Raw genomic sequence first — 12,015 nt, forward strand, 5'->3', positions numbered from 1 at the left:
CATCTGGAAACAGAAGACAACCTGAATGTGAGGATGAGGAATACTCACTATGGGAGTAATTTTATCAAGTCACCAGGTGAAGTATCTGAGTAAGAAAGGGTGAAGGAGAATGGTTGAGATTAAGGGATCCCTAGCAAGGATCCAGAGAATGTGAAGTTCATTGTAGATGTCACAAATGAACACAACCCAAGGGAATATGGGATTCCATGGAATCCCAAAACAGTAAGAACCTCCCATACAGTGAGGGAAAAAGAGGATATGGCATGGGAGACCAATCACTCCATGTCCCTCAAAAGAAGAGTAGACATACAAGTAAAAAAACATTCAAATCAATGGGAAATGACATGGGTGTGACATGTGATCCTCCAAGTTGAACCAAACCAGATGCACTGCCTCCCAAGGAGGAGAAGAGGATGGCTGTAAGAGGCTTGTTGGGACAAAGCCAAACAAAAAAGAAGCATCTGAGATGTCCATCTCGGTCATCCAAAGACCTGTGGCAAAAGCCCACTGTAGAGTGAGAAATTCCCCATGAGAAAGAGAGGGAGGACAAGAAACTGACTGAGACATGAAAGATGCAAGACTCAACACCTATCTATAAATTCCCTGGGAACCACAAAATAATGGGAACAAAAACCTGGAAAAGGATGAGAAACCCATCCAATAGCAATTGTAGCCATTAAGACCAACACTGCCATAGACCAATGTTGGCAAGCAATAAGATCCCTTGGAGGATTTAAAATAATGGGCACAGGAGACATTGGAGGAGGAGAGGGAAAGCAAAGGTTATAGCTCTCTGATAGAAATCCTAGTATTCAACAATTGATTCCAAATGGATGGCAAAAGTATATAAATCAAATGAAACAGGCCCTACTAACCCTGAGCCTATATGACAGTCATCGCCTAGACTGACAGCCCCAAAGTCTATGAGTGGTGGGAAGAGGAATGTGAAATGGTGACCATGAGAGAAGCAGGACAGGACACAGAGGCAATGAAGGAGCATGAAAGAGATGGTAAACCAGTGAGGAAAAGGCATAACATTGGCATGCAGACCCAGCATATGACACCTGAGAAACAAACATACCAGTAAAATCATAAACGTAGATGAAAGGGGCCAGAAAAAAAGCATATGAGATATAAAGGAGGCAAAAGCAATTGAGTAACAAGGGTATCACACCTCTACTAACTCTAACAAAAGATCAACCAAATAAGAAGTGAAAATGCGAATGAAAATAAACATTCCACTGTAGAAAAAATAAAATTGAAAGAGTATCCATTAAAAACCCCATAGGGGAATGGTGGATTACCATGGAAAGAAGGTTAAAGAAGAAAAACTTAAGACTAAGGAAAAAGAACAAAAGACAGAGGATCTGATACTCATGTCAGAAGAGAAGACTCCAGAGTTTAGAAGTTAAAAAAAAACAATACAGCATGAAGTCATGCCTAGTCATGTGAGATAACAAAGTAAGGATGATGAGGCATGTATGCCCCAAAGTAGTGGTAAAAATAAATGAATATGTAAAAACGTACTTGAGAAAACTAGTCACAAAATAACAAAAAAAAAGACTGAGGTAGAATCAAGACAACATAGGTACAAGGTGAGGCAAAGGTAGGTGGGAAATAAACAGCAAAATCCATTATGTCACAAATGAGAAACATAGGCAGAGGTATGTCAGGGACAAAAGAAGGCAAAATACATTACCTATATCAAAAGACAAAAACAAACCCATTACCAATGTAGTTGGTAGGCTAGCATGAACAAAGTCATGTTGTTTCAGACCAGACAAAGTGGATGTTACTTACACTTGTGAAACAATGCCTTCCACTTTCAATACTTCCACTGAAAAACACTCATATCTGAAGAGTTCACCAGCAAAAAAGGACACATCATTACATACAAGTGCCAAACTGAGAAGTGATGATTGTGCTCTACAGAATAAAGGAAATCAGCTGTGCTAGGAGGGTGTATCACACTCATTTGCATGTTGCAATGCAGCTATTCGACGTATAAACATGTGATGTTAGGTAGGAATCTCAAGGCTAGTGGCAAGTGAAAAATTGTGCAGCACAAATTGAGGAAAGCTATTATGTGAGTTGAGATAAGGTATTGTATCAGAATTTGTGAATGTGAAGCTAAAGCAGATAAACAATTAGAATTTTTCACAGTAACAAATTAATAACTGTGAACATTTTTTAAAGAAGGCAGTCTGTGACTTTTGAGTGATTGACAGCACATCAGTATAATTTTTTAAAAATTTCTGTGGTCAGCAGACTGCAGCTTTTTGAGAAATACAAACAAACTGCTCACACTTTATACTTTGATACTTTTTTCTAAAAGTTTAAAGTAGATTATGATCATATTCTATTCAATACTTTATTGGTTTGATTTTGTTCTCTCTAATACCAGATATCTTAAAATAGTAAAAAATGCCACTCAAAATTTCCATATAGGCCTTTCCTGAAAAAACAAACAAGGAAAACCCTGAATATATATTAAAATGCAATTGTGTTAAAAACATACCACTTTTTTAAAGTCTGAGGTAATACTGATTTCTATAACCAAAAGGAAAACATCAACATGATTATTGTGAAAGCAATGGACTAAATAATCAAAATGACAGTTTTCCTTTTGTCTTTTTTTGTACAACTGTTTTAAACTAATATATCAGAAATTCTAAAATGTACATTTTTACATATATACTTATTTATTTTGGGTATACTGTTTGTGATTAATAAAATCATAAAGACTGGATGCTAAACCTTTATAACACCATGTACAAAAAGAGAAAACAAAAAATAAATTACTTTTAATTTCTATTGAAATGGTATTAAAAAAAAAAGGAACATGCCTGGTGAAGCTGGTCTAGAAGAAATAACATGTCTGACATGAGGTTCTCCATGAATCATGGGCCCTCTCTGTAAAGTCATTCCTGCAGGAACATTTGATATTCCTAAATGATGCACTTGACCTGGATGAAGAGACCCTGGAAGTCTGGATCCTGGAGGTGACACAAGAATTTGACGATGACCTTGCCAACCTACAGGTTGTTGAGATGGGGGTCGTGGTAATGCCTGATGGAAAAACTGTGGGGGGATAGTTCCTGATGGTTTAGGGCTACCCAGAGAAGCAACTGCTGGTTGAGGTGAGCCCTGAGTAGGTAGCAATGGACCAGGACCTCCAATGGTATCATCAGGGGGACATGAGAGCACATCAGCTTTTAATCGTTCAAAATCAACATCACTGAGAAGTGCATCAGCAGGGGGAGACATCAGACCTTCTTGACTTTGTCTTCGTTGTTCCTGCTTTTCTTGCTCAACCAGTTCTTCTAATAGTAGTGGTTGGTTCTGCATCAATTGACGCCGGTCACTCTGATTAGTTACAGAGACAGGAACAGGTGGCTGCAAGGGTCTGCGAATTACAGTAACTGTGTGACCTGGCCTTTGTATTACAATTCTCTGTTGAGGCTGTGGTAAAGCAGGAGGAGGTTGACCAGAGTGAGCATTGTCAGGATATGGGGGTGGAGGAGGCAAGTTTGGGATGTAACGTGCAGGGTGAGATAAGCGCACTTGATTTGGAAGCTGTGGAATTCCTACAGGTCCTTGACCACTTGGAGTATGCATAGATGAAGTTGACTGATTTATAGTTGAAAGTCTTTGAGGTGCTGGTATTACTCCAATATTTACTGGATGTGCTTGTAGTACAGATGAACTTGATGTCATAAGCAAAGGGTCAGCAGATTCTGTTGGTGCCACTCTAACAACACTCCGAACATGTTGGTTGTCTGTTACAGACTCCTGACTACCATGGGACACAATAGGCGCCTGAGTTACTGATTTAGGATCTGGTTCATCAGACTTCTTAATGTTTGAAGATGCCACATGACCATCTTCGAGCAAATCCCCCTCCTTTATATCTTTCACTTTCTCTAAATCTCTACGCTGACTAAATTCTAAAAACTTAGCTTGAAAATCATCAGGGCCAAGTCTACCTTCTGATCCATCTTGAAAGTTTTTCTCTTCCTTTTCAATTTTCTTATCATTTCCTACAGTAGGTGCAATACAAGTTTCTTGTTTTATACCATTTCTACATACTTTATCTTCTGTCTCAGTTTTTGGTTTTATTTCAACAGAATTACCCTCTTCAAGATCCTCATCTTTGTCATCCAGATCAAGATGTTCATCTAAAATATTATTTTTCCCTCCATCTCCAAGCAGTCCTTTGTCAACAAGTTCTGGATCAGCATATTCCAAAATATTGAAATCATTCCCAAGGCCTGGAAGTAAAGTTTAAATAATTTAACATATGATAAGCAAAGTTGGCATTAACAGCAATAATAGTGATATATATATATATATACACACACACACACACATTCTGTGAAGTTTATGAAATCTTGAAATATACTGACTGTTCCTGAAGCACGCAGTAATCATATTACATAATTGGTTACAAGAATTATCTTGAGAAGACAATAGTTACTCAATAAATTATTTTAGTGTTATTTGTAGAACTGACACTGTATATTTATTTCTTAACAATTTTGTATCAGTCCAATAAATTATCTATGAAACCCTCTGACTAATTTTCTTGGTGAGTTGCAAGTGTGAATCAAACCTACAAGTAAACAAAAACTCAGCCTCATTAATAATAAGAAAATGTGTGTAGATACGAAAACTTCATTACAACTATAACAAAAGAATTATAGCCTGGATTAGAAAAAAAACAGAATGAGTCAAAACAATTAGAGAACACCTAAACTCAACTCATGACTGAGAAATTTTACATAATCAATAATTATGCAAAAATGAAACATCAAGTACCGAGGTGAAACCTTGTTGTATATTATGAAAAGAAATCTAAAAATTGCTAATTAGCTTTATCAAATTGGATTATTACATTTCTGGCCAATCAATTTAGTAAATTTACATTAGTTTTATTTCACTGGGAAAGTATTCTGTTAGTTGAAAACTTTTTATATATTTTTCTACGATTAACTTGAGATGGTGATACAACATCCAGATTTATTCATACTTTTGCTAAGGATAATAATTTGTTACAATAGCATGAAATGTGGACAGTACAAAAATAGGATAACTTGATTTTGTAAAAACTTTAACCACACTTTAAGCATTTCACTTTACTTATACCCAAACACCCACTTGTCTTTTGTCATTTTTCCACAAAATGTATCACCCATGTGCCCAGGATGCTTGATGTAATCATACAGAAACAATCCTGATTATAGTAGTAGCGGAAGGACATAATACAATGTAGCTTCTTGTATTTTCTTTTGATAAGAAAACTGTAATTCATAAACTTATTCAGCAAGTTCAAAATTCAAGAGGTTTATGTTGATAGATTTATTAAACTCTGAAAAACAGACCTAATGTGCTACAGTGAAAACATTTACTTAATATCTGATGTCTCCATTTCTTACCTAACAATTCATCATCATCCAATTCATCTCCCATTTCACTTTCAGCCTCATGAGACACAGACTGTTCTTCTACTACCTTCACAAGATCCTCTGCAGTGGTTCTCCTACGTGGAGTTTCTTCTAAATCAGAAGCTACCAATAAACTAGATTCAGTTTTAGTTTCAGACACACATGCCTGTTCTGGATAAGAAAGATCAGACTTGCTTAGGCTAGCGGTAGAGGTCACAGTGTGTCTTATGGCAAGATGTTCTGGGACACTTCCTGGCTGTTGCTGTAGCACAGTGGTTGGCTGGCCAGTAAATGAAGAAGCTTGCTGAGAAACATGAGACATTACCCCAACAGTGGGCACTGGTTGGCTAAAAGCACAGTTTGAAGAAGCAGCAAGACGAGTCAAACTCTGAGCAGCTGAAGCAGTGGGATGGGTCAATCCAGAGCAGGCTACTGGGAAAGGATGTTGAATAGGAGAACAGATACCTTCTATTCTAGCCTGAGGCAATGTTGAAAGTGTTGCTGTTGATCTATGCTGCTGAATGTCGGTTAGTGGAGTACACACTGCTGGCTGACCAAATCTACCTAGCATATCTCCTGCAATAACAATAATGACCTCAAAACATATTTATTGTCTTTTTTAATGAATAATTAATTTTATTAATGGAAATAAATTCATCACACTACTTTGCTTAGGAAGTTTCGTAATTACATAGTACACAATTAATAAATCTCAAGCCATGAACAACTAAAATTTGAATTTCTAAAGATATTAATTATCTATTACAAAGTATGTCTTTGTATACCATTAACCCATATTTCTGGTTATATAAATATTCATACTACATATTACTCCCATTATAGTAAGAACAGTACAGATTTCTTTATTTTCATACCAGCCAAAATCTGTTGTCGTGGCTGTGGAGTTTGTTGTTTAGGTTGTGAGTCAAAGGGTTCATTAACATTTCCTCCAAAACCTGTAGACATACGAGGACTAGGGCCTGCCATCCTCATCTGTCCTGGAGACCATGTTTGACCTCTCAGTTGAAGCTGTTGCTGCAGAAAAATCATTCGTAGACGTGGGTCTACTTGTCCTCTCAAACTTCCAAGTTTATGTTCTAATCCTGAAATTGGATGACTAAATGGCTGATCAGGACTAGTAGGAACACCTACAAAACATGAAAAAATCTGTTAATGCTTGTTTTAGAATTACAACAAACATAACAATTTAAAAAAAAAAGTTTTATCTAAACATGTCCTCCAAAACCTCATGTTATTGTTAAAATAAAATATTATTGTAAAAGCTAATGACTTATTTGCAAAGGGTATTGTTCTTGTTAAACTTCACAAGCTTTAAACAAATGAAGATGGACCTTTAGTCAACGATGTGTAGTTTTGATGATAGCTTTACACAATAAAAACTTCATAACTGTTTATATTACATTTTCTTAATTTTAAGTTTTATTTTAAAACATTTCAAATAATATCTTTCTTCCACAGATTACAAAGAATGACTATGAACTGCTTTACTGAGTTTCAAATATGACTGACTATTCTCAGTACTTGATTTTTAGCTGATTTATTCTCAGTACTTGTTAATGAGTAGAGATCCAGAATATAATTATGTTCTATATAAATATTACTTAAATCTCTGTGAAACATTTAAATGATAATTTTATTGAAAGAACTTAATTATCTTAATTTGTCTGTGGAAAGCTATCAATGAATGTAAATAATCTCTCTAAATTAAGACATCTATGGTTACCAGTGGCATATGAAAAGATACATGAAATGTGTCTAGGCCCTAACATACAAGGGTCCACCAAAAATGATGCAAGTTTTATAGAAAAAATAAAATTAGGTGAAAAAAAAGTAAAATCAGATTTCATGATGATAAAAAATAATAATAATTCAAAAGTGTTTTATATTCTGGTTCTATATTTATTGAGCAAGCTTTCAACTTTTCTCTTGGAGCATCTCTTATATGTAACATGAACAGTTTTAAAAGATACTGTAGCAAATGCATTAACAAAACCTATCATTACAATAATATAAAATGTAACACAAAGAATTACAACAACTGAGAAATACATTATTATTCTTTTCAACAATACTGTACACTTATGAGAGAGAAGTCAATCTAATTTTAAAGAGGAAATGAGATCTTGCTCAATAAATATTGAATGTGAAGTTAAAGACCTTGAATGTGTAAAAATAAGTTTGATGTTAAAAAAAGTGATCAGAATGTATACATTTTATCAATATTTAATTCTTTTGCTTATTGTTTAATAATATAATATTCATGAAAGTACGCTCTAGTCTAAAAATTTTCTACTAATGTAAAATTATCAAAAGCACAAATTTAACTACCATATAAGGATGTAATGCTTATCTTAAATGTTATACAAAATTCTAATTTTTGTTACAAACTTTCATTTCATGAGATCTTAAAATATCACTACCTATACTGTAGAGTCTACAACAGAACAAGATACAGCACAACTGTAGGATAGATGCATGCATGGCATGATTCTTTCATACAATAACATGTATAATAAGAAAAAAACATGGTGCAAATGTTTTTAAATATGCAGAAAATTTTTTGTTAGTGAAGCTTAATTTTAGTAAAATAAAAATGTTTATTGATTACCCTTTTTTAATGTTTCCACTGTCTGTGTTTGAAAATATAGTTAAATATATTACATATCACAATTAAACCAACTCATTGAGTTTCTAATTGAAAACTTGCCAAAGCAGAAAGGATTCAAGTAGAAGTATCATCAAATGTTAAACTTACGAGGTCTCATTCCAGGTGGTAAAGGTTGCCTAAAACTATCTTCCATTCCAATTCCTCTAGGAGCTCCAATTACAGTTTCTAGAGGTTAAAGATACTGAATTAAATACATATGATTATGAAATATACAAGGAAAAAATCTGCAAATAAATTAACACATGTTTTTCTCAAACATCCTCTGTTGACAGTTTTTCCAGGGCACTTTAATCAAGTTACTTTCAACACTCAATATATGTTGTTATACTTATACACTGACAATCTCAAATGCTCTAAACTTTAAAATTTCTATGTTTCCCCCTTAAGTTACAAAAGCTTCTGCTTTAGCCAAACTCACTGGGTGTATTTATTCCTTGCTGTGTGTGGAATTTGACACTATCCTGTCCACCTGCAACCTGTGAAGTACCTATCCTTACAAGAGTTGTTCTGCTGGTAGCCACTTCTGTTTGGGTAATAATAATTGGAAAAGTATTCACATGCTGATAAACTGATCTACTTGTTTGTAACATACTGAATAGCGAAATTCTAATTTTGTCACCAAGACCATTTATCAGGTCAATCTACAATGAGTAAAAAATTAGATTAAATTACAAACACAAAGACACACATATAATAACAATAGTGATATTAAAAAATAATCAAATCATTTTAATATTTCATTAATAATAGTAACTTGAACAAAAATAGCATTTAATGTATATTTCGGATATAAAACTTTAATAATGATTTAAGTTGGTATACAGTGGCTTCAACTAATATCCCCTCACACTGTATCAAATGATATTGGCAGCAGATGTTTCACGTGAAACTTAAATCATATTCTACAACTCCAGTTTTAGTTTCTTCAAACTCTACCCTAAAAGGGAAGATTATGACATATATGTTTCTCACCTGGAGGCCAATGTCGAAGAGGTATCTGACCTTGTTGTTCTCTCATCATCTGCTCTTTAATTAGTTGCTGTCTCTGAAGCAAGTCCCTAAGCTGCTGTCTTGGCATCTGAGGGGCTTCAGCCTTCATTCCTGCAGCAATACTAACTGCAAGAGTCTGCTCAGGATGAGAAACACCAGGTTCTCCTAGCAGATGTGAGACAACTGCAGTGGTACCTGGAACATGTGTAGGCCGAGGCGTTGCTGGCTGCTTGGCATAAGGGTCATTCATCATTTGTGGTGTAGAAACAGGTCGAGGAGTTAATGGAGGCTGAGAGTAAGGATCAGCTGAAGAGTGTGATGGAGGTTGAGAACGGGTCAAGTCTGGAACATATCTTGTAGCTGAAGTTCCACTTGGTGAAGGTAAGTGATCAGGCACAGACTGCTGGGGGCGAGGTGTTGGTGGAGCCTGGGAGTAAGGGTCCATGGAAGTAAGAGTTGCTGATGAAGGACGAGATCCAGTAGATGGTGAGTATGGGCTGGCAGCAGGGTGTGGTGTGGAAGGCTGCTGTGTATATGGATCTTGAGGCATAACAGTACGAGGGGTGGGTGGTGGTTGACTATAGGGATCTGTACTTGGTGTTGCAGGTGAGGCTTGAAAAACATCTTGACCTGATGTTTGAGACTCTGTTCGAGGCTGACTGCCCGGAGACATTGGTGAGAATAAAGGCCTTGGCTGTGTCAGAGGCGTTCGATAGATGAGACTGGGTCGTTGGCGAGCCAGGAATTGATCAGGAGCTGAAACAGGTCGTGGTGTGCCAGGTGGTTGTGAGTATGGATCCCCAGGGGGTAACTGATTGGTGTCTATAGGAGGTCTCACCCTTGACACTTGGATTAATGGACTGATTGAAGTTGCTACTCTAGATGGCCCTGGAGATCTTTGTGGATGAGCAGGAGATAATGGGCTCTATAAATTGTTACAGTAAAACATAGTTTAAAAAATAATAATAATGACAATATTTTTAAAACATAATTTTGTACTATCATAGCAAAAATTATTAATTTTTTTAGATAAATCTTAAAACTAAATAAAATGAATTTTTAACTGAATATCACACCTGACAAGCTGACACCTGAGAAGTCATGTGAACAGGAGATGGCACTGGCTGTCCCCCTGAAGTAGACTGGCTAAAAGCAGGGTGACTAGGAATTGCAACAGGAGGTGTAGGTGTATGTGATGTAGTTCCAGCTTCTGTAAATCCTGATGATAGTGTTGTGGGGGTTATAGGTGAAGTCACCCCTGTTGGAGTTCCTACAGAGGGGGTTGGTGTTGATGGAGCTGAAGAGGAAGTTCCTTCAGCTGTGCTTCCCTGGCTATGCTCCATTACCAATTGATGAGTTTTCAAATAAGCTGGGAAAAATTAAATATATCCTATAATGTTTTTTCATCAAATCCAAAAATAATTTGGCAATTTCTCTATGAAAAACTGTTAGGGTATTACATTTTTGAATTTGTTCAGAATTCACAAGAATGTGAAAAAAGAAAGAGAACACAGAATCAGGGTAAATTTTGTGTGCATGAAATTGTTACACCATTATTGATATTTACTTAAAATACAGGAATAACCTTAACAGTGTTATGGAAGAAAGATTTTGGTGTTCTGGTTCATCAGTCTCTTGTGGCATTGCAATGTGCTGTTGCTAGTGGCAGGGCAAATACGATTTTAGGTTGTATCTACAGAAATACTAAATACGAGTCTAAAGAGGTTATAATATCACTGTATAGGTCAATGGTTTGGCCACATAGTACTCTGTTCAGTCTTGGGCTTCTTACCTTAGAAAAGACACTGAACTGTTGGAAAGGGTCCAGAGGAAAGTTACTAGGATGATACCTGGGATGGAAATGTTGTCATATGAGGATTTTTCTTCAAAAAAAAAAGAAGTTTTAGAAGGGATCTGACTGAGGTGTTCAAGATTATTAAATGAATTGAAAGTGTTGGTGCATCGTCTTTTTTTGTATTTAATGGTGAGAATGATATGACTAGGGAACACAAATATACATTTTAAGCAGAGTAGGGGTTATCTTCAGCTAAGACAACTTTTTTTTTCCTTTCTAACAGGGTGATTGGCCTTTGGAACAGGTTGCCTTCAGGTGTGGTAGATAGTTAATTTAAGGGAAAATTTGCTAAATATTTGATAGACAAGGGCTGGCTTTGAGGGTTATTTTAGTTTTATTTAGTGGATAGGACAGCCTAAATGGAATAAATATAACCCTTTTGGTCCAGGTATCCTTTACTATGCATGACAGAAAGCTTTAGTGTCCTACGTTCAAAATATTATTAAACTACCTTCTGTTTGTGTTATACCAATTAGTATAGCATAAAATCATAGCTAATAATCCATATTTTAATAATATACAAGTTTTAAGTTCCTAATTCTACTAGGTAATATTAAAAAAAACCTAATTTCCCCCAGTGTGACACTCATGACATTTTCTCTAACCATCTTGTCTCCTCTATTTTATCAAACACCCCTTGAAAAGGTATGAAATTAAATGTAAATTATCCCTATAGAATCGTCATTGCTCAAACGAACCATAATTTTTATAGCCTTCAATTCTGTTTAGTTATAGAGCTATTGAATAGTAAATCAGATCCCTCCTACCAAATCCTCTCTTTCAGGATTTGTTAATAGTTCTCTCTTATGTTTAATTATGCATTACCCATAACTATAAAAAGTCAAGATTTTCATCTATCAAGTGACATATCATATAACGTTGTGTTCTGAACAAATAATAGTCAATTTCACTCAGAGTACAAGCAACATATGCATGAGAAACTTAATGTCTAGCTTGGATGAATTTGTAAGGCTCTTGTCGCATAGTAAGAAAGCAAGAAAAATTTTGAAAGTTAGAGGAAATTGTGTTCTTTTTGC

At 35.5% G+C, this 12,015-nt stretch overlaps 1 protein-coding gene across 4 annotated transcripts in view; it reads right to left on the reverse strand.

Moving 5' to 3' along the window:
* LOC106468793 (histone-lysine N-methyltransferase 2C-like) overlaps window positions 1-12,015 on the reverse strand; it is a 120,412-nt gene that overhangs the window by 69,457 nt on the left and 38,940 nt on the right. For 3 of the 4 annotated variants that reach the window (XM_022397156.1, XM_013929233.2, XM_022397153.1), the window contains exons 10-16: window positions 10,200-10,492; window positions 9,106-10,048; window positions 8,552-8,656; window positions 8,221-8,298; window positions 6,320-6,592; window positions 5,436-6,020; window positions 2,847-4,271 (exon numbers count right to left, since the gene is read on the reverse strand). In XM_022397156.1, the coding sequence (XP_022252864.1) occupies window positions 2,847-4,271; window positions 5,436-6,020; window positions 6,320-6,592; window positions 8,221-8,298; window positions 8,552-8,656; window positions 9,106-10,048; window positions 10,200-10,492 (3,702 nt within the window). The remainder of the gene's footprint in view (window positions 1-2,846; window positions 4,272-5,435; window positions 6,021-6,319; window positions 6,593-8,220; window positions 8,299-8,551; window positions 8,657-9,105; window positions 10,049-10,199; window positions 10,493-12,015) is intronic. The other variant, XM_022397154.1, reaches the window with a different exon arrangement.

Source organism: Limulus polyphemus, unplaced genomic scaffold (genome assembly GCF_000517525.1).
Source record: "Limulus polyphemus unplaced genomic scaffold, Limulus_polyphemus-2.1.2 Scaffold3166, whole genome shotgun sequence".
NCBI classification, from domain to species: domain Eukaryota; kingdom Metazoa; phylum Arthropoda; class Merostomata; order Xiphosura; family Limulidae; genus Limulus; species Limulus polyphemus.